The sequence below is a fragment of the Pithys albifrons genome, chromosome 1 (genome assembly GCF_047495875.1).
Source record: "Pithys albifrons albifrons isolate INPA30051 chromosome 1, PitAlb_v1, whole genome shotgun sequence".
NCBI lineage: Eukaryota > Metazoa > Chordata > Aves > Passeriformes > Thamnophilidae > Pithys > Pithys albifrons.
This window is the reverse complement of record NC_092458.1, coordinates 121,505,375-121,532,365: the sequence shown is the minus strand read 5'-3', so window position 1 is coordinate 121,532,365 and position 26,991 is coordinate 121,505,375. Positions and strand designations below refer to the sequence as shown.

General features: G+C 44.4%; 1 protein-coding gene across 2 annotated transcripts; it reads right to left on the bottom strand.

The window, feature by feature from the left end:
• Positions 1-1,194: 1,194 nt before the first annotated feature.
• LOC139676839 (cystathionine beta-synthase-like protein) lies at positions 1,195-26,991 on the bottom strand. Of its 2 annotated transcripts, XM_071566203.1 has the most exons (18): positions 26,849-26,991; positions 20,681-20,800; positions 19,497-19,708; positions 18,817-18,923; positions 17,630-17,764; positions 15,032-15,111; positions 13,693-13,827; positions 13,086-13,155; positions 11,436-11,527; positions 10,462-10,587; positions 9,664-9,748; positions 9,376-9,481; positions 8,553-8,627; positions 7,731-7,865; positions 6,699-6,807; positions 5,712-5,741; positions 3,278-3,362; positions 1,195-1,700 (listed from the first exon to the last, which is right to left on the bottom strand). In XM_071566203.1, exons 2-18 carry the CDS (start codon positions 20,720-20,722, stop codon positions 1,591-1,593), a joined length of 1,734 nt encoding a protein of 577 aa, XP_071422304.1. In that variant the 5' UTR covers positions 20,723-20,800; positions 26,849-26,991; the 3' UTR covers positions 1,195-1,590. The 2 variants fall into 2 exon arrangements, with proteins under 2 accessions (XP_071422304.1, XP_071422313.1); XM_071566212.1 differs by lacking the exon at positions 5,712-5,741 and having other exon boundaries at positions 26,849-26,990.

The window sequence follows — 26,991 nt, the reverse complement described above, 5'->3', positions numbered from 1 at the left end:
GGAAGAAAACAAACAGGGCTGTCCCACTGCTGGCAGGGGGACAGGATCCCTGGTGCCACTTCTTGGGCTCCCCTTTGGATCACTTTCCTCCTCCATCACCCAAGGCACAACTGCAAAAGCTCTTCTGGCTGTTCTTTGCTTCCACCACCTCTCTCCTCTGAGCACACACTTCCAAACTGGACAGCAAATCCTGCTGCCACAGGGAGGCCAGCAAGATAGCAATAGATCTATATACAGGAGGTAGTAACTGACTATTTTATAATCCCTTTATTTCCTCTTCGATTCACAACTCCTTTCAAGTTTTCACAACCAAGGTTTTTGTTTGGTTTTGTTTTGTTTTTTACAAACCCAACTTTACTATCCTACCAGCAATAGCCCCAGCCTAAATGGTTGTGGTTTTTTTTTAACTTGAGTGGAGAGACAAGCCAAGAAAAATGTCACTGTTGCTGATCTAAAATTTTATTCTTGGCAAAAGGCCAATCACATCAAAGCTACTTTTCTCCTGTCCCCACAGGGTGACTCCACTCACCATAACCACTAAGAGCAGAGGGTGCATGGCTGGGGCTGCTGGTGCCAAACTGTGCCAGGGCCACACACATCAGACATGGCTGAAGAGTCCTGAGCTACAGAAACGGTGAAAAGTTTCTGTACCTACTGCACATCACTCTACAGTGAATCCAATTAATAGCAGGGGTTTTCTCCTGGAACAAGGCACTAATTGTGTAGGAGCACCTGAACAACACTTGGAAGAGTTTGGCTCTTCTAAAACAGGCACAAAAAAGCACTTCAAGATAAATAAGAAGGTGGGGAGGTAAGGGGAATGTAATAGATGAAACAGTGTGATTTTAAAGCTTGACCCTTTTCAATCATTCCCCTTGTGTTTACTTATAAGTGTGCCATTGGAAAAAAAAATTGGTCTGCCTTTGCAGGGAAAGCTGGTGCACCACACAAAACAAAGCCACTAGTTTATGTTTTTCACTTCACTGCCATGTTTCTACTCAAATTAGTTTTAGCTCTGAACAGATGGTTGAAGCAAGTCTCAGCTCCAGCCCTCAGGATTTCCTCTTGTTTTACACTGATGCCACCACAAGGGAAACCCTCCTTTCTTCTCCCCACACCCCAGCCCCATTTTTATCTCCACACAGGTAATACAGGTAAATTTGCAGGGAGAAATTATCTGAAACTTTCCAGAGCTCTCTCAGGCCTCTGCTTCATAAATTCTTTATTTCAACTCATTGTATGAATCTGAAACAATGTTTTGTAGATCCAGACTTTAGATGTAGCAAGGAACATACCAGTTAATTTAGGCAATATTTTTTACACACACACATATATATAGGTAAAAAAATAAAATTGTCTTGATAAGAAACATTGTGTGAGCTGATTAAGAAACAAGTCCCCAGAAGCTGTGCAGTACAGCACGGCACATTGGCTGTGGAGCTGACACCAGGATAGCAAACTGCTTATTTTCAGAATTTAAAAAAAAATAAAACAACCAACAAACAACACCCTAAGACTAAAGAAATAAACCTGATTCTTTGCTGGAGATTGCCAGATGTTGTTGAAGAGGCTCCACGTTGCTGCTTGGCTTTAGTTGGATTTCCTCTCCCGCTCTCGCGCGGTCACAAAGTTCAGCAGGTCAATGGCTGTGACGATGCCAAACACCATCTGCCTCTTGCTGGAGGAACCATCAGTGTGATCTGCATGGAGACAGGGGGAATTCTGGCTTGGTTTTAATGGCACTGCTTGTAAAGGCAGAGCCAAACCATCCCAGCTCCACGTGCCAGGGCCCGGGGCTGGTTGTTTCTGGTGACTGGATCACAGAGGGGGAACCCAAATGACACCTTGGCCAACAGTCACAGAGGAAGTGACAAGGATTTTCAGATCAGAAAGGCTCTCAACAAAAAGGATACAGAAACTGAAACATTATGGAAGGATAAAGGTCCACCAGATTTCTTCTTCTTGACATGAAAATTCAAACCACACCCCTCTGTTATAAAGTGTATTTTCCTCATACATTAGTTTCTGTGGCTCTGCTTGAAACAGCTGCAAGGGGCATTATCCCACTGGAACCAGGGGCCACCTGAATTGCCCAATGGAACAATATTTTGAGAAGAAAATGTGACACTACCATCTTCCTGCACCACTGTCAAATACAGAATCAGCATAAAGACCACGATACAACATTTTCCCATTTATATCCAAAAAACTTACTAACCATTTATTCTTTGCTGCACTGAGAGCACAGATGGAAGTGATTTTTCTTTTTGAGCATAACCCTTTGACCTGGGAACCAAGTGGCCATGTGAACTCTGGCCCTTTAACTATGGTCTTAATTCCCTGCTCCTAAAGTCTGGCTGTACTGAGATGTTTAGTCTACTTTATACTCAGTTTGTTCAGCCAGCTGGATTGTCCTGGGCTTTACACTTACTGAATCTCTGTTCCACTGCAAGATTCTAAGTTTATAAATAGTCAGCACAGAGCCAAGAGCACATCCTTATGGAGATTATCAGGAACAACCCCAAATTTGATGTCTATTCTTCTTACAGTTATAGTTGAGATAGCTATCAGATAAATTTATCTGGTGAGTCTTAATGTTGGTTTTGGTTTAGTTTCTCAGTGTTTGTAATTTTACAAGCTGCCTGCTACAAGGAAGATGAAATAGGAAAATATATTATTCACATATAACAGTAATACATGCCAGCTTTGAAGATTTATTTGGTCATTTACAGTTCATAAAGAAGGCAGTGTAAAGAGTTCTGAGAAGGATGGAGCAAAGCAGAGTTTGGAGGAAAAACACAGAGTAGGAATAAGTTACTCTAAATGAAATAAACAGGAAAAAATACTAAGCTGTTTTGAGACAGCAATGTCAATGTTAACATCTCAATATTGTTAAACTTTATGAAGGTGCAAAACTTTTTGCTTTACAAAGACAAAACATTGGAGTGTAGTTAATTGAAAAACCACAGAATTAAAGTGCTACCGTCTTAGTTCTGTCATAGGATGGTTTGGGTGAGAAGGGACCTTGAAGATCATCTCATTCCAACCCCCCCTGCCATGGGCAGGGACACCTTTCACTAGACCAGGTTGCTCAGAGCACCATCCAACCTGGCCTTGGACACTTCCAGGGATGGAAGTTAGTGTTAGTAACACATAGTTACAGACAGAGGAAGAGGATTTGGCTTCTTCACAGCTTGTTCACACATTTACACTTGCATTTGCTTCTTGTCATCACTCAAAGATTTCCTCTCACAAGCCACAAGTACGTTGTACTTACACTGAATTTGTTCATGAACCACTAGAGCAAAGTGGTCTATTTCCAGGATATGAGAGAGCTTCCCCAAGTTGTCTTTCAGGTTAATCTGAGGAGAAAGTTACAAAACTTAAATAAAACAGTCCTTTAGTGGTTCATAATCCCCACACGCTTGGTGCAGAACTAAAAACAATACATCAGCATTTGTGTACTGCTCCCATCTGAAGTATTATAAAACACCAACTAATCAGGGCCAGCTTAAAAGATCAGTTTTCTTTGTTTCTAGATTCCAAGAAAATGAAGCACTGCATGAAGTTATTCACTCTGATTCTGTAAACATAATGAATATACTGAATATCTGAAAAATGTTAATACTGGAAGAAGGTCAAGTATTCCACGTCTTAAAAAAGAAGTTACCATAAAACCTCTTTATACTTGGTGATTTTCTTCTAGCAAAATTGGGAAAAAGTGAATCAATCAAGCTGCAAATCATTGTGGAAGTGAACATGATCTGCAAAGGAAGCAGGTGAAAAGCCCGAAAACAAAACCAAGGGTGAAAGATTGCTGAACTACCACTGTATTCAGGTGCAAATCAAAGAACTGAGAGTTAAGAAGTCATTTTTAGTGAACTTCGACTTTCGTAAGACTGAAAAAGGTGGCACCCTGTGTTGACCCTGAAGACATACAGATATTTCTAAATCACTTTGCTAATCACCTGCTACAAACTTTTAAAAAAATACATTAAACTGTTCTTACATGATTTAACATATGCAGCAGCAGCCACAGGTCCATCACTTAAGTGACTGTCCCCACCATGTGACATCTCATTAAAGGGGATTAAAGGAATTCACAGCAAAGAAAAGTCTTGTGCTGCAGATTCAAAAAGCCTTTACTCTGCAGTGGGCTCAGCTGATGAGTGAGGAAGAAATGCCACAGCATGGACAGGTGGGCTGCACTGAGCACAGAGCTCTGTCCTTACTGTAAGTTAGAAGAGATCAAAAGGATTCCCAGTGTTTAAGGGAGCAGCAGGCTGCAGTGCAGACTGAGGCACCAACCCCTAAACTCGTGGGACAGGCAAGGAGGGGCTTGGGAAATGTGGGTTTAATGCCACATGGGGCCACCTATCAGTAACCACCACTGACAAGCAGTTTTGTGCAAATGTGTGAACAAAGCCCAGCTTTTGAACCCAGCTTCAAAGCTTATTGATGAGGTAGAGCCCCTTGTCATGGGATTGTTTATCCTCCATAGAGCTGTTTCCAGGGATTGGGTAGGCTAAAGGAAACCAGGACAAGCAGCCCCTCGGCAGCACTGGGACAACTATGAAGATATAAATACATTTTGAGATGCCCCATGGAAATTTAACACAACTCCCACAGAGTTCTCATGTGTCTCACTAGTGCTCATTCAAGCTCTCTAATTTTACCCACGAGTTTTCCCTCATTTAGGCATTTTTTTAAACCTACCAAGTCTTAAAGGCAATGAGTCTACACATATGGTACTACACTACACATGACTGGGAACCCAGACCTCTGGAATTAATATCTGACTCCTCTCCACTAGCACACAGCACTTGTTTGGATTGGCAAATTATCCTGTGACTAATATTTCAGATTCCCAGAGCACTACGCTACGAGGGGCTTTAAAAAAGCTATAACCATTCCTCTTCCATTCTAAGAGATTGCCACAAAATAATTGTGGTGATCCTATCAAAGAAAGCTTCCCACATTAGAGTATGACAGAACAATTTGGGTTGGAAGGGACTTTACAAAACTTCCAGTTCCAAACCCCCTGCCATGGGCAGAGACATCTTCCACCAGGCTGCTCAGAGCTCCATCCAGCCTGTTCTTGGCCAGATTTGTGGATGAGGAGTCCACAACCTCTCTGGACAATCTAAGAAAGCCAGAAGACACAAAAAGATACCTTTGCCTTGGTAGCCACAGGCTAAGCCCACCTCTCATTGGTGCATGCTGTGGCATCCTATGTGGTATGTCAGAAGTCATTTCAGTAACACAGATGATCTGTTTTCCCAATTTCACTACTAAGCAAGCCAAATAATCTTGACTAAAGTAGTAAGAAAAGCAAAATCTACAATACTTCTGAGGTTATGTGCATTTAACCATGTTTCTCCATCAAGCTATCAATTCAAATAGAAAAAACTCCATAAATGATGCTTCCAGTTAGCATGTTAGCAATGCCACTACTTGTGTCACACCCCTTCCATCCTCCACCAAGAAAACATCACAACTAAAGGGAAAAGAAATGGTTAGGCTGTTCTTTACTGAAGAAGCATGAGAATTCAAGCTGTCCATGGCAAACCCCACAACCTCAGAAGTGCAGAGAATTGGCTAATGCAGCCAACACCAGTGTAGCCACAGAAACAAATGCACACCACCAGCCCCAGAAACTCTTAAGGTGTCCAAGTGAGGGAGAACACGAACTAAGCAGTTGTGTTACGCACCATATTTCCACATGATGTTTGATTATCTGTCTGGGAAGGAAAAAATAAATTTACATGTGTCCATAAAGAACCAGCATCCTTGCTGAGCCTCAGGGACCTGGTGGTTCATGGACTGAACAGAAGCATTATATACACTTCCAGAAAACAGCATTTCATCTACTTTGAGACACTGTTCAAGCTAAAGCCTGGTGAAAACTAAGTCAAGTATTCCATGTTAAAAGTAAAACTCTTTCCTGCAAGAGAAGCAAAGCAACAACAACACTACTTACATATTTTAGAAGAGTGCCCATACAGCTGGGAAGCTGTGCTATCACAGAATCACAGAATGGTTTGGGTTGGAAGGAACCTTATGGGTTAACTAGTTCCAACCCCTCTGACATGGGCAGGGACACCTTTTACCAGACCAGGTTTCTCAGAGCTCTATCCAGAACAGCCTTGAACACTTCCAAGGATGAGGCATCCACAGTTTCTCTGGGCAATCTGTGCCAGGGCCTCACCACCCTCACTCACCACATTGGATGGATAAGTGAAAGTGGCTTAACACCAAAATACACATATTTTGACAACATCAGCTTTCAGCAGCCAAGCCCTGCTTCTGCAAGGCATCTGATACATACGGAAAAACGCTGCTTGATTTCAGCTGATACAGAAATTATTCAGCAGAGCTATTTTGACATCTCCTTGTCTCTTCCCCTGGATAGTTACACATCACCCACATTTGTACTGGGTTTTTTGGGGAAGGAGGAAAAGACAAACATGCTAGAAGAAAGCCCGATGAAGGAGTGAAACAGCACAACATAGTCACAAGACAAGGCTGGGAGCTTCTGAGTGACCTAGGACAGGGTTTAAAGCACAACTGTGCTCAGTAGCAGCTGCTCTGTATGGTCCCAGGTAAACCTTACCCAACCTGATGACACTGCAGTGTTGGGACACCTACTCTAGTGCTTCAAACCAGAGAACTAGAAGCTGTAGAGTATACCTGCCTACCTGTTGGAATTGCTTGTAGATTACTTTTCTGACTTCATCCGAAGGCTGAACTTTTCCAGCAAGCAGTGAGGAAAGCATGTTACCCAGGGTAACCATGCCCAGAATCACCCTGGGGAAGGAGAGAGAAGACAGGGCTAAGCAACACAAAAGCCTCACATGTTCCTGTGGATAAAAGCATTCACTCTCAGCCAACCTGAAGAAGTCAGTTCAGCCACTTCATGGTAATAATGCAACATTATTCATGGTATACTTAGATTCTGTGTCTTTGCAGGAGATAGAGTCCAGCTCAGAAGTTCTGGAAACACACATCAGCAGGTGCTGTGGGTGCCTGGCCCTTCTGAGCCTCTTTGTATCTCTGCTCCTTGTAACTGGAGAGCTTCCTGCAATCTCAGAGAGCTTTTGAAAAGCACCAACTACTTCATTGTTTTACACTCTCATCTGTTCTTTTGAAAGATGTGATAGCCAGAGACACGCTCATCCCAGTTTTGCTCATTCCCCTTCTCCCTGCAAGGATCTACAACAATTCACCCCTTGATTTAGCACTGTAATTACAGATTAATTGAGTCTGTCTACAGGAGACCTACAGGGTAATAAGGCACATTCCAGCTTGCTGGGGACACCCTGGGTTATAGGGGTCACTACAGCACTTTATTGTAACAGTGTTCTGAAGAAACTGGGTGAATGCTGTGGTGGAAGTTGCAAGTTTGGGGCTGTTTTTTTTAAACAGGAATTTTTGCTTTGTTAAGTTAAATAGTAATTATAAAAACAAAACCAATTACATTGTCCTGCAGAGACACACTGAGTAAGTATATCATAATAATCATTAGAATCATGTGAAGAGCAGGACAATCCTGGCATGACAACATACCAAGCCCGGCATTGGTGTGTTTAAGTAACATTTCTGAATTGCATTACTATAACTGAAAAAAAGATGAGTGGGAGGATAATTCCAGCAAGCATTTAAAAGACATCCCTTGGGACCTGGTGAGGGAAGTGATACATACAGATGAATAGTGATATATGTGGACATACCCAGATTCATCAACAACTGGTACCTGGTCGAATCCCTTCTCCCGCAGAATTTCAACAGTCTTTGCACAGGTAACAGTTGGAAGCACAGTCAGGGGAGCAGAGAGGCTTAGCTCCTGAATACTGATGTTCCACCACCTGGGCATGAAATAAAAACAAACCCATGCAAGTCTTATGGAGAGAACAGAACCAGCTCTTCACGTAGGTGGCCTCCAACACTACAAGAACAACAAACCGCTGCAAGGAAGAGTCAGGATTCAGCCACAGCCAATAAAAGCTTCCAGGTTGCCAAGTTTTACCCCAATATCAGAAAGTCACTGAAATGTGAGAAGGCTTTAAGACCGAAACTCTTTTCCTCATTTCACTTACTTTCTAGGATTAGACAATTAGTGGAAACCACTAACGTCCCAGTTTTCTTACTTATATCTGACACAGAAACGTTGAGCTCTTACTGAACAACCTAGCCATATTTACAGTCATTACAGGCAACAATTTAGGGAAGATTCCATTCCACCTATGCAGACTTGCAGTGCTTTGCACTCAAGAACTCTCATCTCAGCAAGGTTCTTTGAATACTACTTCTTTTTTATTCCAGATTTAAAAAAAAAAGAAATCTATCAATTTTTCTTCTGCTGCCATACAACTCAAAGAAAAATGGCAACTAATTTAGGCAGATTTAATTAATAGCTGCAATTATACATCAAGACAATGAAAGATTAGCTAAATCAAAGGAATGGTGTAAATTGAAATGAGCTTTGAATTGGCAAGTGCCATAATCTCGATTGAACAGACTCATGAAAATCCAAATGGATTTGACAGGTTTACCAGGGTTTGTTGCCAAGGTCTTCTTCTTTTATGAACCCCTTCTGAATCATCCATTTGTCACTCAAGAACTTGGACCTAGAAAGCATCAGGAAGTGAAAAGCTCATTAGCAGGTTGAGCATCTGACAGTAAACACAGGCAACTGTTTATAGCTCACTATCACAAACAACTAAAGGGTAATTTAAAATAGACCATCATTTGCTATCCAAGCTTACCAGCCTGGGACATGCAGAAAAATACTCATAGGAAGAAAAAGGAATCCCATAGGAAGTGAAGCTCCAACTACATCAGTCCCTTGCAATACAACAGAGACAAGTCTGTCTGCCATTTGTAGTAGTTTCTAGTTTCCAGTATTGAGTTGGATGCAACAGGAATCTGGAAACACAGCTAAAAATTCCATGGTTTGGGATATGTTTCAATGCAGTAGGAGAAGACTTCTCAGCACAGCTCAAAGCCCTCATGCTTCCACCTGGAAACTCACTCTGACAGTGGATGCTGCTGCAGGAGTGCTGGGTTCTGCTGTGGGCACAGGGACCCTTCCAGGAATGGGATAATACCAGTGGTGCCCCAAAAATAACACAGTGAAAGCAAATCCTTTCCTGTGAAAGATCCTAACCAGGGATAACTACCTAATGAAATCAGAGCTAAACTTTCAAAGAGAAGATGTCCACCCCAAGTCAGACTCTTTTTAGACACCTCAGAACTTGTGCTCCAAACATTCCTTGCTTGGATAACTGGGTGCTACATGAAATAGGTCACTGCTGTAAGGAGGTTTGAGGGACTCCTGTCAGCCCTTTCCCAGAGAGAAAACCAGCAGGCTCTCACATGTAGTTCCTGATAGAGTCAGGGAGGATGACAACACAGCGCTGACCCTCCTTCAGCTCTTTGGCTGCCTTCACAGCTACAGACATGGCACTGCCTGAGCTGCCACCTGCCAAAACACAGAGAGGCAAAACTGTCAAGCCCCAAGAGAAATGAGAATGACCAAAAGAGAGAAGGAGAGTAGACAAGCCCAGACCAAGGAAGGCAATATCTGAAGTGGAAGGTCTCTCTGATCTCCACAAGGCTTCAGCCTCCCACAAAGTAACCCAAAGCATCCACTCCTCCTCTTACCACACAGCAGTCCCTCCTCTCGGATCAGCATGCGAGCTATAGCAAAGGACTCCTCATCATTGCTCTTGTACCACTGGTCCACTGCCTGGGAAGGGGCAGGAAGACAGAAACAAAGGACTGTTTAAATGAGGAGGGATGGGGGAACTACACAACTAGTGTGAATTCAGCCCATGCTCTTTGAGATAACAGCTGCCTTAGCGAGTCATGTGTCTGGGTTTCCATCCTTCAAATGCCAAGAGGGTTTTTTTGGCCAAGGTAAGATGGTCGTATCAGCACAACAGGCTTCTTACTGAAACCTCACTGTGAGAGTAGGCTGCTGTGAGTCAGCCACAGAGAGCATCACTTTTCTCTTCTCTTGGAGGACTTCCTAGAGACACAGGCCCTGCTCAGAATGCTGTCATACACCTTTGTCCAGTAGGGGTTAGGATGTTTCACTGGACACTTTTTTTATTGGTTAGTTGGTGTTTTTTGTTGTTCATTTTTTTCTTATTGTATTTTGTGGTTGGTTTTTGGGGTGTGTTTTGATGCTTGTTTTTTCTTTTCTTAATGTAAAAATAAGTTTGTTCTAGGAAAACATTATCTACTCACAGCCTTTTGACCTGGCATTGTAAAACAAATGTGGCCAGTGCAGAAACATTCCAGGGACTGCTTCTGCTGATGGAAGGAATAGGAATTGCTCTGTCTCCTAGCCCTCCCCTTTCAGCTCAAAGAAATACTTCCCCAAGTTTTTCCTCTGCCTTTCACCTCCCTCCTGTGTCCCAGAGGGCAAAGGGCAGTAAACCAAGCAGCATGACTTACAGATCTATCCAACACCGTGGGGACAAAATCGTAGCCAATTCCTTCCACTTCATACATTGTCTTGTCAGTCTTGTTCAGTGCTTCTGGGGTAGCAAGGATGGAGCCTTCAGGATCCACACCTATAATCTGGAGAAGCAGTTTCCACTCAGGCCACTGTGACACACTCCTTTTGAGGACACAGCACTGGCCTTGTTGCAGCTGCTGGTGTCAGACTGGCTACACACTCAGCCAAGCCAACAGCAACCTGGTCTCCTACTTGTTTCTTCCTGACAACATTCACCTCCCTTGGGAGCAAAATGCTTTGCTGCTTCTGGCAACCCATCCCATCTCTTCAGGCTGTGGACACTGAGGGGCAGCTCTTGTTCTGTGTGAGTTTTGCTTGGTTTAAACATAAGACAGGGCTTCCCTGAGGCAAGATTGTCCTCATTCACATATCAGGCATCATTACAGCCAACACGTTTTGGGTCAAGTGTAAGCAGATCAGTTTTATTTTCTTTACCACTCCCTGCCTATGTAGAAAAATATTCAGAATTGAAGCAGGATACCAAGTTCTGTGAGGAAATCTAACACAGCACAGAGGTAGACACACAGGCTGGCATGTGCAGAGGTAATTTTACTGGGTAAAACCTCAGCAGCTCACAAAGAGTCAGTGAAGACACAGTCAGAGAGGAAACACAAGGCTGCAGAGTACAAACCAGAGAAGGAAGTTTCTCAGACACCCCATGAAGGGATCTGGGGCCAGTTTTCACTTACTGAGCCAAACCTGAACTCTGGTCACTACTGAGATCAGAGCACAATGACTTCACACAATCCTGAAACCTTTTTTTGTGGCTCAGAACTGCCTTCTAACTGAGAACAGACAAGAGCCTCCACCAGAGAGCCAGGGCAGACTTATCTCAAGGAATGAGATGTGTCAAGGGGAACAGTTTGAGGGTCAGCCCACTAAAGAGAAATGCATTAGGTTTGTCACTTACTTTGCAACCTGGACACTTCTCCTTTAGCTTTCTGGAGACGCCAGTGATAGTCCCTCCTGTGCCAGCTGTAGCCACCAGCATGTCTACCTTTCCTGTTTGAGGATGAGGGATAGAAGGCAGTTGTGAACTCTCCAACAGAATGATGGATTAAAACCCCTCTTACATCTAAGTATGAACTTTCTTCAACAAAAATGCAGAAAGGGGCTGAAAGGACAAGATAAGGCTCTTTGCTTGCCAGGAGTTATGAGACCTGCCCTGAGACTACATTGCTCAATCCTCATTTACTCCAAGGGTTTTGAAACGTTCATACAGAGGCCTGGCAAAGCACCAATTTGTGGCACTTTGGACACATCTGGAGGTGGCCCATGGAGCTGACAGCTGTAGTTTTTCTGTTACTGCATTTGCTGATACAGATAATTCTTTCTCTAACTTAAACCAAGCAGCCCATTATATTAGTTAATTAACTGAATGAGTGTCAAGAGCATGGGATAGGCATCCATGGAGAGAACTGTTAACACAATTAATCTCTAATTTTCAAGGGAAAAAGACTGTTTGGTCACTAGCACTAAGAGTGAGTGTGGATATGCTATTTTATCCCTCTGTCACCACCTACAGTTTTCCTGGTGCATCCACATGCCACTTTGTTAATTAAAAAATAAAATTAAATTTTTGAAAGGTCACCAATTCACACAAAAACAAATGCTTACCAGACAAGAGAATAACACCCCACCAAGCTGGGGTAACTGAACAGTGCCTGGCCTGTGAGGGAAGTAAATACAAACAAGAAGTCTAAAGGTGGAACTCATCTGAACTTTCAGTTTGTGGGATGGCAGCTTGTTAAAGTGTACTCACTTTAACTCAAACTTCAAGTTTGTCACAGAAAGACAAGTCAAATCCTCTGAACAGGTACAGTTTGAGGAGGAAGAACCCTTCACATGATCCTCAACTTAATGAGAAGGAATTTATTAGCTTTATTCTTACCACAGGGTCTAATCAGAAACTCTACTGTGTAACATTTTTTATAAGACAGCTCAGCAACCTCCTATATGACTCAATTCCAGTACCTATGGAAATGCCCACATCGTAGACTGCAGCATCACATGGAATGTCTCCAACAGCTCTCAAACCAACTCCTCTACACTGCCACAGCTCAATCCCTTCTGGTTCTCCAGCTCAGCAGCCCAGCACTAACATGGAGGAGATCCCTACAGAAAGGGACCTACTGGTGACAACTGGTACACAGGGCAGTTTGTGCTCCTGAGGACTCCTAAGTGAAGCATCTTTCAGTATTGGAGTATTTGGTCTGTGAATGTTAAAATAACTATTTCTGTACTTGTGATCAGAGAAAAATTACCCTATTCCATAGCAGGCTACGCATGATTTTTTTTATATAAGGTATCTTAAGCATCACTGCTTCCTCCACCCAATCACAAGCAGAGGAGTCTAAAAACCAAAGAATTCTTTAATGGAAAACATTAATTACTATGACAACCGAAAGAGGGTAACTAATGACACATAGCAAGTGTTATGAGATTTGTTGTATCAAGATCCATGCATTTCCCATCCACCTCGGGTCTCATCCTCCCAGTACAGAACAATAAGACTACCAGGGACTCGCTGGAGAGGAGTTTAGCAGCAGAGCAGACATACCATCACACTGCTGCAGGATCTCCTCAGCTGTGGTGTCGTAGTGTGTCAGGGGGTTGCTGGGATTCCGGTACTAAATGAAAAGACAGAATAGACCAGAGATTAAAAATTCATATTGCGAGGTATTTCAAGAATATATCAAACAATCTCCAAGCTCCACAACAGCTACATATACCATTTACAGACTGTTTCCTTATTGATTATCTGGACTTACGCCCAAGGGGAGATACAACCTTCCTAAGTGACCTAATTTAAGAGTGGTTCTAAGGTGCCAGCACCCTCCAGTGCCAAGATCAGTCTAGTTTGTGGGACAACTACTTTTAGCAACGTGACTCCTGTGTGCATTCCTCCATACAGGCTTGCCAATTCAGTGGAAAAGGCATCCTTCAGTGTTGCAGCTTTGGCAAACACTGGCTCATTGCTGCTCTCTAGTGACTATAAAAACTTGCTGGCCTAGAGCACAGTCATTGCTCAGCTCCTGCTCCAGATTTGGGGCATCTTCTCCTCCAGAGACACACATAGGTGTTGAACAGTCAGCCAAGGACAGTAAGGAACAAGGCTGCAATACCTTCCCCATGCTGTCCTGCACCTCCTGTGCCGTGGCTCCTACCTGGTCCAGTATGTGTGCGTTGGGGATTTCGTTCTTCAGCCTCCACGCTACTCCCACGTGAGATTCAGGAGAATCAAACCTGGCAGTGGTTGGGGTCCTCACAATCTCAGCACCCAGCGCTCTCAGGACATCCACCTGTAGCAAAGAAAGGCAGTCACAAACCCCGAAGACACTCCCCCAGCACAGAGACTTCATTGGGATGGAGGAGAAAGAAAACATCTTCCCTTTTACCTGGTCAGCAATAGCAGTTCTCCCAAAGCCCATCTCACATCACTGAGCCATGGATCAAAGCCAAATGACATTGAGGATTTGAACTCAGCTTTACCTGGGAGCCACATGTCAAATTTCTGTTTCTAGCCCAGGCCTTCAAGCCTGTAGGGACTATTACTACACACTGAAAAGCCTCATTCAGCCAAAACACCCTCTCCTCTCACACCACTCACAAGTTCTGCACTCCCACCAGTGCTGTAGCCCAGTGTTTTATGTTTAAGTGTAAATAATGTATATTTATCCCCTCCTTTGGACACAGGCAGCAATGGAGACCCTTCAAGGCTCTATGCACCATTCAACTGCTACAAGGGCAAGAATGTTTGACACTGAGCTAAGGATAAACCTGTGTTCAGGGAGGCCTTTGGTGCCAGGTGGAACATGGCAGAGCAGGTAAGAGCAAGCAATGGGTACAGGCCTTCAAGGGACACTGTTCAACTGTGCTGGTGCCTCAGTTGTGGAAAACAGGGTATTTCTTCTCTAGGCTCTTCTCTTGGCTGCAAGTACAGCACCACAGGACAGGGCTTGGTCTATGTACTCTCCACAGTGAAGGTAAGTGGCCATTATTGAGGCAGCTTTTCATTCCCCTTTGTTGCTGTGGTGACACAACTGAGATGCTTGCCAGTACCACCCAGTGTAGCCTGAGGAGCTCAACAGGCTCCCTCACACTCAGCCCCGAGCCTTGAATATTTGCAGAATATTCAAAGCTTCAGCATTGCCTTCCCTCATCCTGTGCTCAGTGAGGAAGAGCTAACCTGGGGACAGGTAGTCACTTCAATGTGCTTGGCAAATCTCAAGTTCCCTTGACATTTGTATTTAAACCAGTTATGACAGTTTTCAAAATGACAATGCTGTGAGGATGGGTCTTAAGGACATTTTCTATCCACGGCTAACCAGCCTGAATTTCTGTGGGCACTCCAATAGCCTCTCCCGGGAGTTCTGCCTGGCCAACAACCTGGAGACCAAGAGCCTATATCTTTGTTGCTAAAGCCACAGCACCCATCTGCACCAGGAATTCTGCGAGTGCAAACACGTTTTTTTTTAAATTCCTGACAATACAAGCAGGTCTGACCTTCTCCATGCTCATTTTCTCTGGCATCACAATGATACAGCGGTAACCCTTCACTGCCGCAGCCAAGGCCAGCCCAATTCCTGGAAACAAGCAAAGACACACAGAGCACACAGTGAGGAGCAGCAGAGAGCAAAACCCACAATGCCAGCTTTGGCATGCCCCTGGATTTAATCAGATTTCCACCAGAGGCTTGAATACAGTGTTTCTAGAGGCAGCAAACAGAATGTTTGTGTCTGTTGCAGACAACTGGATTTACAGATGCTGCTCATTCTTTGAGGTTCACAGCCAAGAGAAAGTTTAGCCAATGCTGGGGAAACTGGACATGGGCAAACTGCTGGCTTTACCACAGGCACATCACCTTCCTCCTGTGTCACCCACTTCATTCTTACAGTAGTAATTTGGGAAAGGAATGTGCTTTAAGCTAGGGAAGATTAGAGTGATCACTTTGATACTTCCAGAAGATCATCGGAGCCTCTGCTGACTCAATTCTGCATTAAATCCCTAGTTTGGAATGCACTGAAGCTAAGTCCTTTCTAAAGAGCACTTATTTAGATGCTGTTTGTGATTGAGGTTCTAATGCACTATGTCAACTTGCTACTACAGTGAAGGACCATGACTGTTAGACACTTCATTTTTACTTTAAAAATCTGTACCCCCAGCCTGATTTTTGCCTTCCAGCTGGACATTGTTGTACCTAAAAAGCTCAGCTCAGAGAAGACAAGCTTACACCTGTTTTTAGATCACCTCTCTGCTGGATAAGCTGAACAGATCAAGTTGGTTGATAGGTGTCTGAGGTCAGACTGCATGGCAGCTCCCCTACTGAGCTAAGTATGGGCACAGGACCAACACATGCAGTTTACCCTACACAGACCTGCTTGTTCAAAGCTGGCTCTGTTTCTAAGTAGTGTTGGATTGTAGAGGTAAAAAACCCCCTAATAATCTTTAACTGTAACTGGAGCTTAACTTGCACCTCAAGTAATTCAACTAGTGTTTAATATACTTGTGGGGGAAGAAACCAACTTTTCTCTGTATATTATAGATAAATATGGATGCCCACATAAAAAAATAAGACAGCTAAGGCCTCTCTAAGGCCAAAGACTGAAGAGAAGCTATCCAGCACTCTTTGCTATGGTCTGTGATGAAGAAAGAATTTTGAGACCTGAACTCTTAATACTTTGTACTTTCTGCTACTGAACTGGAAATGCAGTAAACATCAAAACAGGACTTTGGCTGAGGGAGAAGTGGAATGCAAAGAGGATAAAAATACATCACAATAGTTCTCCCATTCAACATACTCAGAAGCCCCCAGCAGCAGCCCAGATCAAATGACAATTGTCTCAGGTTACTGTCTGCCCTGGTCTTTGCTTTTATATGAAAAAACAAAGAGCATTCTTCAGTAATTGTCCTGTATCTCCTTCACTTCTGCCTTTTTGGATTCTGTGGCAAGGAGAATCATTTATCAGGTTCTGACCCAGAAAGCAGGATGTCACAGTATGACCTTAGACACAGGAGGAATGCAATACATATGGATATTTTCCATTACATGCCGCTGTTCAGGCAAGGGGTGCAGCCACATTCACAAAGGCTTCAGTTGCACTGCACCTCCCCAAAGAACAGCTGCTGAGCCAACAGCAACTGATGTGACTTCCCAGGTTTCTGCTGAAGGCAAATCAGCTCTTCACCCCAGTCCCTCCAGTAACAAAGGTTTGACAGGACCAAAAGAAAGATCTGCCTGGTCTGTGTCTAATATCAGTGGATGGAAGCCCAGGAAGGAGTTGAGGAACAGGCCAAAACACCTCTCCAAAAGACATCAGGCAGGAGAGGAGCTTGTAGCTCAGCTCAGGAACCTGTCCAGAGGAGGCAGTATATTTTATACTTAACTATATTATCTATTTTATATTTAACTCAAGGCAGAACACTCTAGGTATGTTTTCTCCCCATCAGCAGAGCAGCTTAACAGAACTACAACAGCTTTGACACAGCAGCTGAGTTAACTCCAGCGTCTCAGATCATCAGATGCTCTGCCCTGGCCCCTGACTAGTGGGACTGTTCCTTCCTCCAACCCTCCAAGGAAGAAATGTAGACTCAAGTGGAACCTGTTGAAAATCCTGGCATGCAAGGGCATTGCCAGCAGGCAGTGCTGTGGGGATGCAGCTCATCTCCCATTTCACTGTACCAACATGGGAGGAGCTGTTTCTCACACCAGGCCCACCCCACCTGACAGAGGGACAATGAGACTTCCCAAACAGAAGATCCAGACACACACCAGCCTTTTGGGTGCTTTCCCCCCAATAATTTCAGTCAGACTTGAATTCCTGAATAGGATGTAAAGAGTCCAGTGAATCTGGATGTAACACTTTTCTTTTAAAGCAAAGCTGCTCAGCAGATTTATCAGAACTCCTTCCCAGCTGTTCTGGTCACCACAGGACACTGTAGAAATGTTCCTTGTGCAAGACAGAAGAGGCAGTATAGGCAGGAAGAGATTTCCTTCCTTCCTTGCACAGGTAGCCTCCGTGCTCCAGTCTCAAACCTGCCTCTTCCAGGAAAACCGCCACAGCATTTGCCCCTGCACTTTGCTAAGGCCTCTCCAGCCCCCACCTGTGTTTCCAGAGGTTGGCTCTATGATTGTGTCCCCAGGCTTCAAGATCCCAGCCTTCTCAGCATCCTCCACCATCCTGAGGCTGATGCGGTCCTTGACGCTGCCCCCGGCATTGAAGTACTCGCACTTGACCACTGGAAACACAGAAACCAAGCACAGCTCTTGAACAGCAGTCACCTGATAAACAAGCTGCTGATCCCTAACACATCTGGAAGAGCAGCTCTGTGAATATGTCTGCTCAATTGCCCTCCCTACTTCCCAACACCAGAGACAGGGATCCAGCTCATGGCATTTCCACTGTTAGAGGTCACAACAACAAGCCAGTCTGTCACTGGAATGATGGAATCACAGAATGGTTTGGGCTGGAAGATCATCTTATTTCAACTCCCAGCCATGGGCAGGGACACCTCCCACTAGACCAGTTTTTTTACAGCCCCTTTCAACTTTGCTATGAAACCTGGTTTTGCCCCTTCCCTGCTAAGTTCCTGAACCAAAGAGCTTCTCATCAAACTGGAAGTTTCTCCCCTTGTTCAGCCTCCACTTTCACTCCAGTCCCCCCAGCAATAATCCCTTCAATGCTGTTGAACACCACTTTCAGGACTCTGATCAGAGCCTCCAGGTATCTCCAGTATAGTTGGGATTAAAAGCCCAATCAAACAAAAAACCCCACTCACAGACAGTTTCATCCCTTTAATAATTTTCAGTGATCTTTGGTGATTTCTGCTGATCTGCATTTTACACACACTGATGAATACCCTGAGTCACAGACTGTGCTCAGGTTGGAAGGGACCCACAAGGATCACTGAGTCTAACCCTTAGCCCTGCACAGGACCGTCTCCAGGAGTCACACCGTGTGCCCGGGAGTATCTGAATACAAGAAGTAGTCAAGAACTTCATGCACCTTTTTTTAAATTTAAAAAATTATTTTCTATGAAAAATGTTTTGCTTTTTCTACAAAGATGGAAAAGCTGAAGGAAATATTCTCATGAAGTACAAACTGAAAGATGTTTTAGGTGACCAAATCCTAAAATCCTGACAATCTGCTAAAGAAAAAGGAAATTTTCCTCACCATTTTCTGCCAGGTGCCTGCACTCTCGTTCCTGGGGTTACATGACACTGTTAACCAGAACTACCCAAACTTCTGAAAACAGTGTTTGTTTGATTTTCTGCCCGCAGCAGTACTCACAGAGTTCACACTTGAGCCCAAAGTGCTTCCCAATCTTGTTGATTCTCACCAAAGGTGTATGGCCAACTTTATTCAGGATGCTTGGCAGGATCTTCGGAGGCTCTGGCCTGGGACAAACAAAGTCAGTGTATTCCCAGAAGGGGCCACAGGCAGGCCACACAACCACCACACAGCATTTTTATTTCTAACAGCTTTCTCTCTCCCCTTTATCAGGCTGGTTATTTTAGATTATTTTAGTTTAAAGAATATCCATTGGATACAAACTCATAAAACATCAATTCCTTGATCCAAAACAAGGATTAATCAAACATCAATTCAAGTGCTGAGGTAAGAATTAAGTCATTCTGTACTTTCTCCTGGCATGGAACAGCTCAGCCCTTCTCAGTCAGTTATTTTATAACCAAAAGGCATTATTACAGTGCAAACTTTCATCTAGTCAGGGAACTGCTTGCCAGGTTACTTAAAATAAGTTCATTCCAGTCCATGTACTTTCACATCCACAGTTCAAGGCCCCCTGTATGCTCAGTCTGGGTTCTTACCTTTTCTTAGACATGGAAATTAAAAAGCACCAGTGTATCTACAGGCTAAACAGACTCCATTTAAATCAGTAATCTGTTGTTAAATCCACATGGCTACGAGGGAACCTGGATTAGTGCTGAAAACCTCTCTGTAATACTTACAGAGAGACATGATGATGTGGGGAGGCAGAGAGGGGTTTCCCGAGCTTCCATGTGCATTTGCTGGGTGTATCAGGGCGGATCCACTGCCTTTCCTTCTCATTAGCCTTGCGGTTCTCATTGTTCACCCCACCAGGGAGAATATACTTGCCAGGTGCATGAGGGCATGAGTTTGTATCTGGCTTCTTCTGGGAAGGAACAGTAGGGATTTCATTCTTGGGTGATGGAAAAGAAAATTTAAAAAAAATAAAATAAATGGAGAGTTGAGAAGAGAGTGAGTGATTTGTCTGCCCTGCTGTAACAGGGTCAGAGCATCTCTGAGACTATCAAGTTACTCAAGTTCCACACCATGGTAAGTTCCCCATTCACATTGATATCACTGCCCCTCCTAAACAGCTGAAAATCGTGTTGCTGATAAGGAGCCCTTTTTCCTGTTTCTGTCCCACCAATATATCCATTCCTGGCCTGGTGTTCCAGCGTGCAGTTTTCCTGAGGGAAGACTGAACATCAGCTACTCTGGTGACAGTGTTTAGGAGACCATTCTTGCCCATGAACTAACAAGGGCAATGGGTAAAAGCAGTTTTAACACCCAAGAACAGATTCTACTGCTGTCTACAAGAGATCCTGTGACTGCCCCCAGGGCCCAGGTGTTGGGGAAGAAAACACAGCATGTCTCAATTAAATTAATCCCATCCTCCAGTGTCTCAGTCTTGTTATTCCCTTGTGTGAAAAAGGTCTCAAAAATGGATGTTTTAATGGTCAGTTGGTGTTTCCATAGTATTGTGAGGACGGGAAAGTGTTTCAGTATCATTTTGATTTGCCAAATCCTTATCAACAACACAAGAATAATTTAAATACACTGAAGCATGTGCTTTCTGTAACAAGCCTCCATAAATATAAAAACCATGGGACTAGTCTCATGGAAGACACCACTCCCACATCAAAAGCTCTCTGAAATAAAACCTCCCTATTCCAAGCAGACTGGGAATATAAGACTACTTGATGACTAATTAGAAAATTGTGCCAAAAGACTCTGCATTCCAGAAAGGCCTCTGGTTTCAACAGCATCTACCACCACAGCATTTCAGCAAAACAACCTAGAAATCTCTCTGGGAACAGATGGAGCTCTCCCAAATTCTGGTGACAGGAAGATGGGCTAAGAGTATTCCCCAAAGACCAGTGAGTACCTTGGACGCAGGAACAGGCCTATCTGGTACAAACTTCTCCATGGTTTTTGGTGAAGCTGATGGCACAGAAGACTGGAATTCCCTCAGGAAAGAGTCACGAGACCAGAATCCTCTTCAAAGCTGTAGATCATGCAAGTTAGGAAAAAAAAATAAACTATTAGGAAAGAGTCTCTCACAGGGACAAAACACAGAGAGCTTTCTCATAGAGGAAAAAAGGAGGCTGCAAAACAAAATGAGGATGATTTGTATAAACAGGATAAAAAAAAAATAAATCATGCATCAGAGGTATTGCACAAGGTTGATGGAGGGTCCCCTGACCCTGTCCTTCCTGCATTACATAATCTTGTCTCTCAGAGCCAGAAAAGTAAGCAGCAAATATCTTTTATCAGACGGTCTGCAATTCCATAAACCTGAAAGCACAGACAAAATAAGAGGAAATACTTCAGTTCACAAGATATAGACTTCCAGGGACATAAAGAGTGTAAGGGCTTCATGGTGCCATCCTCAAAATACCCTGTACACAACTTAGGAAAGGGTTTTATCCAGGAACATTTGCAGAGGCCTCTGTACCCTTGAGGAGACCAAAATCTCACAAGTTCTTCCCCACAATGAATGAGTGTTGCATGCACAGCTACAGTGATAATGGATGTAATACACACACACAGCAAACACTTCAGCCTTCTAGGAGGTTTTTGGTTTCAGAAATTAGTAAATATAAAATAAGTTCATTTTTCCTGCACCAGCCAGTTGTTCACAGAACCTGTTTGCTTCCTTTCCATTAAAGGCAAAAAATCTGGCTAAAGTCTTGGAAAGCAGGAGGGGTTTTTTCCCCCCTTATATTTGTTTTTCTGTTTCTTGCTAAGTGTCTTTTAGAGTACTTATAGATCTAAAGTAATAGACTTTGTATTAACTAGGGAGTGGAAGGTTATTTCTTGTTATATATAACTTGTGCAAGTGTGTGTTATATTGTAGTTTTCTCTTCATTTTCTCTTTTTTGTATAAATACATATAGTTAGTTTCAGCATAAACCTAGTTCGGAGGGGGGGTTTTTTCCCCTCTCCTTCTTTTTCTCTTGGCTGGTTGGGGAGGGAGAAGAACACTTTTTTCCTGTACTTGGGCAGTTGGCATTTTGCCAGCTCAACCCAAGACACTCATCAGCACTTTGTTGCAAAATTCAGCTCTTTCCATTATTGAATTGTGCTGGAAAGAGCCCCCATGCCTCATTCTCCTTCTTCTGACAGATGCACACAGAACTGACACAGAGCTGATGGTCTGGTGACACAATGGAAAGAAATCTGAATCACAGGCTCAGTGAACTTTTAGCAACTAAACATGGACCTCTAACCACTACTGCCTTATGCACACCAATTCCCTTCTTGCATGATGATTTAAAGAAAACTTCTAAAGCATTTAAACTTCTCTCCTTTAGGAAAAAAGAAAACCCTCTGAAAGTGTCAACTTTCCAGTCTAAGACTCCTTCTGGATATCAAGGGTTCCATGCCACCAAAATTGTATGATTTTACTTCATTTAGATCAACACATGCCCAAGGGCCAAGATGGACCATACCCTGCCCTAGACTACTGACCAGGATTAAACAGAGACATCAGCCCAAGAAAGCCAACATCTTATAAATACACATAATCATCCAGTCTATGCTACCAGAAATCAGCTTACTTCCAGTTCCAGAATGAACCCCACCTTTCATTTCTCTTTCTAGGAGATTCCTGGTTCACAATTCAGAATACCAGTGGGGTATTTAGCAAAGAAAAAACACTGGAGAAGTTTCAAGGCTTCCTCTGAGCCACATCCACATGTTCCCTCAGACTGCTGGCATGAAACACTGGACATAAACATGACTGACTCTGCTCACAGGTAACAGTGACAACATTGACAAAGTCCATCTAACAAGGGGACCTTGCTGCCAAAGGAGGAAACCATTTCAGCGTGCAGGAGGAAAGCAGCAGGGGGTTAGAGACAGGAAACAGCAGCTTCTGTTAGTCTTCTAGGTTCTCATAAAATAGGAGCACAAAACCTCTAAAAGTTTGAAAAATCATCAATCCACCGTATCCTTCAAAATGGTCCAAAAATTGAAGAGAAAGGAGGGGAAATTCATTGCATAAAAAAAAAGAGGTTTCAAGTACTTGTTCTTTGTATTGACAGCAGGAAATCTCAAAAAGCTGCCTGTTAGAGGATTCCCTCTGGATTGGTACAGACAATACCAGCTCATTTCCTCTACTGTAAAGCAAAAAAATCCATAATTCACAACAGCAACTCCCATCACTTCTGGAACTAGAAACTAAGGAGAAGCTTTATTTATTGCCTTCAACTAAGCTCTGAGATTCTGTTGTAGTTTTTGAATGGCAATACTTGATGTTTGAACAAAGCTTCAACAATGGGGCTTGAGTTCTGAACAAAAACAAGGAGAGGGAAAAAACTCAACCTCCAGCATTGCCAACAAAACTCTTAATCAAATACTAACCTTAAGCAACATAATTCATTGCTTACAGCCCTGGATGATGCAACTTCAGCAAAAGAGGAGGCAGAGGTGGTCTAGGACATGCAAATCCTCCCTCATGATCCTACCTACAGACCCAAACAAGGCACAGGAACCTGGTGCATCTTTCTACTGAGGAGATCTCTGGGGAACAAAGAAAAGGGGGTGAGCAGAAACCTCTAAAACAGAGGATGACAGCAACTTCTTTACTAGCCTGACCCTATTTTCAGTCTTCTTTTTTTCTGGGAATAAAGACTGGGGAGACAGGATGGAAGGATAGCAACTCTGCTCCTGTAATTGCAGTTCAACACTGCTCAGGAGAGTCTGAGGAAAACAAGCTCCAGGAACACCTGCCCATCTGCAGGAAAGAAATTCTGTCAGCCTGGATTTAATTTTGCTGTAAAAGGGAACACTCCCATAACTAGCTGGGATTGTGACTGGAGTCTAACTAGAAAAGCCTGACTAACTTCTGCCATTATATCTGCAGAGCACATGAGGCAAAAAAAAATTCAGAAAGACAATTTACAAAGCCAATTAAACCCATGTCATGAAGGAGAGTGGGACATAAGCAGAGGTGTGAGATGCAGAAAGTCTCATGGGCAAGGCTCACATCTCTGGATCTATCTCCACAGGGAACCCAAGACCTAAACTATTTCTCAACTCCTACAGAACAGGACTGAAGGCCAGTGAGTGAAATTAATCCCCAAACAGCCTGAGATGAACTCACTCCATAGATAAGTCAGGAGCTACAGTTTCTACAGCTGTTTACAGTATATGATATCAGCACTAATTTACTGTACTATTTAAGTATCATGTGTGCAAGAACCTAATTAACTTGAGTCTTGTCTGAAGCACAAGTAAAGCTGTCTAAAAGTCAGGTGTAAGAGGTGAATCAGAGAGAAATGCCCCGGGCCTCAGCAAGAGATGAGATACAGAATTCCATTATGCTGCAGCCTGAGAATGGGAAACTTTATGCCATTAAGCAGGCACAGGTAAACCACTACAAAGCAGTTGTTCTGCTCACTCTCAGTTCACAGGGTCTTAGAAAACTTTAGTATCTCTATAGATAGCCAGGTGTAGTAGTGCCCACCCAGCCTTTAGAAGCTGGTCAGAAACACCACAGCTATAAGTGATTCAGGAGACAGTCAGACATTTGGTTTGTTTTGCTGTTGTGGTTATTCTGTGAATGTGTGTGTCTCTTTGCTCCTTCCTCAGGAGCAGGGAGCCATCACTCCTGTATCAGGAGATATCAAGTGACCTGAAGGAACTGGAGAATGAATTAACAGCACTGAGGTCCTTCAAGAATCCAGTCTTATTTCCATTTTCTCCTACAGAGCCGACGAGCACATGCATGACATCTCAATGATCACTGTTTTCAAGGCCAGATTGATATATTTCTAACATTCCTGAATGTTCTTGAATGCCCCACCTCTGTAACACTGAAAAGATTAAACTTCAACAGCAAAGCAGTTTTCACTGCTATGGCAATTGCTATGCTAGAAATCAGCCAGGGAAAACATCCACGTGTTCAGTTTGCTTTCCCCCACAGAAGGGAAGCTGTGCCTGCAGCCCTAGCCCAGGTGTCTTCTGACATCTCCATTTCCTGAGATCATTCCAGCCCTGTCTGAACCCACCTTAGAAGTCATCTGAGTGAAAACTGAAGTCTCCAAGGAGCACAACAGCACTGGAGAAAAGACTGGAGAAAGCTTTATCTGCATTTACCTGTTGCAATCAGAAGCTTTCATTATTTCTTTTCCTGCTTCTACTTCTTTCTCAGCACAGAAAGATGGACCAACACTGCAGCCTGAACAGTGTTTTTGATCTGCCAAACTCACCAAGTGTGGGGGGAGAAGCATTACAGGTAAGAGGCTCAGAGATGAAGCAAGTTGCCCAGCCTGACACGGAGAGGGAGCTGGAGCTCTGCTCTCAGTTCCTGAGCGGTCTGTAATCCACACAGAAGGACAACTCCCTTTCCCTGGCATTATGGTGCCTCCCTGCAAGGCATCACAACTTTTGTTAGCCCAGGGACCTCTGACAAAGGCTGGCAGAGAACTGCTGGTCACCATTGCCTGGGCAGGAAGCCAGCTCTTCAGCTGGTGCATGTTTGTGGGAAAGGCCAGCTGCTCCCACTCCAGCTACACCTGCAGAGCTTCCAGCAGCCACCCCCAGTGCAGCCTCCAGCTGGGAGCTGTTTGTGCCCAGCTCCTGCGCTCACAGGCAGTTCCCAGTTCACAGGCACAGGGCCAGCCCATCCCACCACCTTGGCAGGCTGCTGTGCTGCCAGTGCCAGGCTGGTGATGAACCTGGGACTGCAAACTGCAGGACACAGGACCTTCCTGCCCCTGGCTACCAACCCCCGTGTTAGAAGCACAGTCTGGTTGCAGAGCAGGCTGGTTAACTCACATGCAGAGGTCATGGCAGGACACTGACAGCCACCAGCTAGTATGAGAAAGGATGACCTGTGTAAACTCCCCAGTAATGTACTTACTCCAACACCTAAACCACACTTCATCAGCGGTGGTCTCACTACAGCTGTTGCCCTGCTGAGAAATACCAAGTTTGAGCAGATCTCAGGTTTTTGAAACACCTTTCCTCTCTGACATAAGATCCCCACGTTTCAGCTCTCTCCATACTCTGTTTTTTTCCACCTTTCCACAGCACAGGCTTTGCGGAACACGGAGCTCTCACACCACAAATCAGCAAACAGACTCACTGAAAGTGTAAACAGTGTGAGCAACCGTGCTGGAACAGGGCCCAGCACTCCAAAACCTCCATGGTCAAAGGCTTTAGGATTAGAGAGACACACAGCAGACGAGATACTCAAGCAGGAATAGGAGAATCACTTGTCTTTCAAGTAGTGGCTGGTTCAATGTGCCAGCAGTATTATTAATTTATGCTGCTACTGAACAGTTTTCTCAGGCTGTAGTCAAGTTCAGACCCCTCCCAGCTGGGGGAAGGCAATATATGAAATAAAAAGTGAAAAAGAAGCTTCATGGTGCAGTCTATTACCCAGACTTGCCAAAAAAACATTGCAAGAGCTCCTGATGGTACCCACGACAACAACGGACAAGCCCAGACTGGCTGGAGAGCTGGTGCCAAACCCACAGAGAAAACCAGAAGGCACAAAGTCATCTTGTGAGCCAATGTGAGAAGCTGAGAGCCCATCTCTTCTCCTGCTGCTCCCTGCTCGGAGTGGGGCTCCCAAGCGTCCTCCGGCCGGCCATGGGCATCCCCCGCATCTCCCCCCGCACCTCCCGGGAGCGGCTCCGGGGCTCCCTGGCCCGCAGCTGCCCCTTCCCACCTCTTCCCTTCATTACAGACACGGAACAGAAGCCAAATTGTGCGGCAGCACGACATTCACAGAACCACAGGATGGGTCAGGGTGGAAGGGACCACAGCGGGTCACCCGGTCCCACCTCCCTGCTCCAGCAGGGTCATCCCAGAGCACATGGCACAGGATTGCGTCCAGATGGTTCTGGAATATCTCCAGTCAGGGGGACTCTACATCCTCTACGGGCAATCCGTGCCAGTTGGCAGCCCCCCATCCCTCATCCCACCCCAGGGTGGGGAGCACAGCCGCTCCCAGCTCTCGCCCCCCACCCCGCTCCAAGGATGATGCAACGTGCGGCCACAGGGATGCGGCAGCTCCCGCCCGCCCCCGCCTCCTCCTCACCCGCCGATCCGGGACCCCACCGCGGTGGCGATGGTGGCGGAGATGATGAGGATGAGGATAAACCAGGAGAAGGAGGATGAGGATAAGGAGGATGAGGACGAGCAGGATGCGCGGAGAGTTAAGAGGACCGCGCGTGCCGCGTG

Excerpts from the sequence above, each read along its gene's own strand:
- LOC139676839 (XM_071566203.1), bottom strand. The coding sequence starts at position 20,722 with ATGGAGAAGTTTGTACCAGATAGGCCTGTTCCTGCGTCCAAG. Across the intron at positions 13,156-13,692 it reads ACGCACACATACTGGACCAG|TACCGGAATCCCAGCAACCC; the intron begins GTAGGAGCCACG and ends CTTTTCATTTAG. Across the intron at positions 6,808-7,730 it reads CCAGTTGTTGATGAATCTGG|GGTGATTCTGGGCATGGTTA; the intron begins GTATGTCCACAT and ends CTCCTTCCCCAG.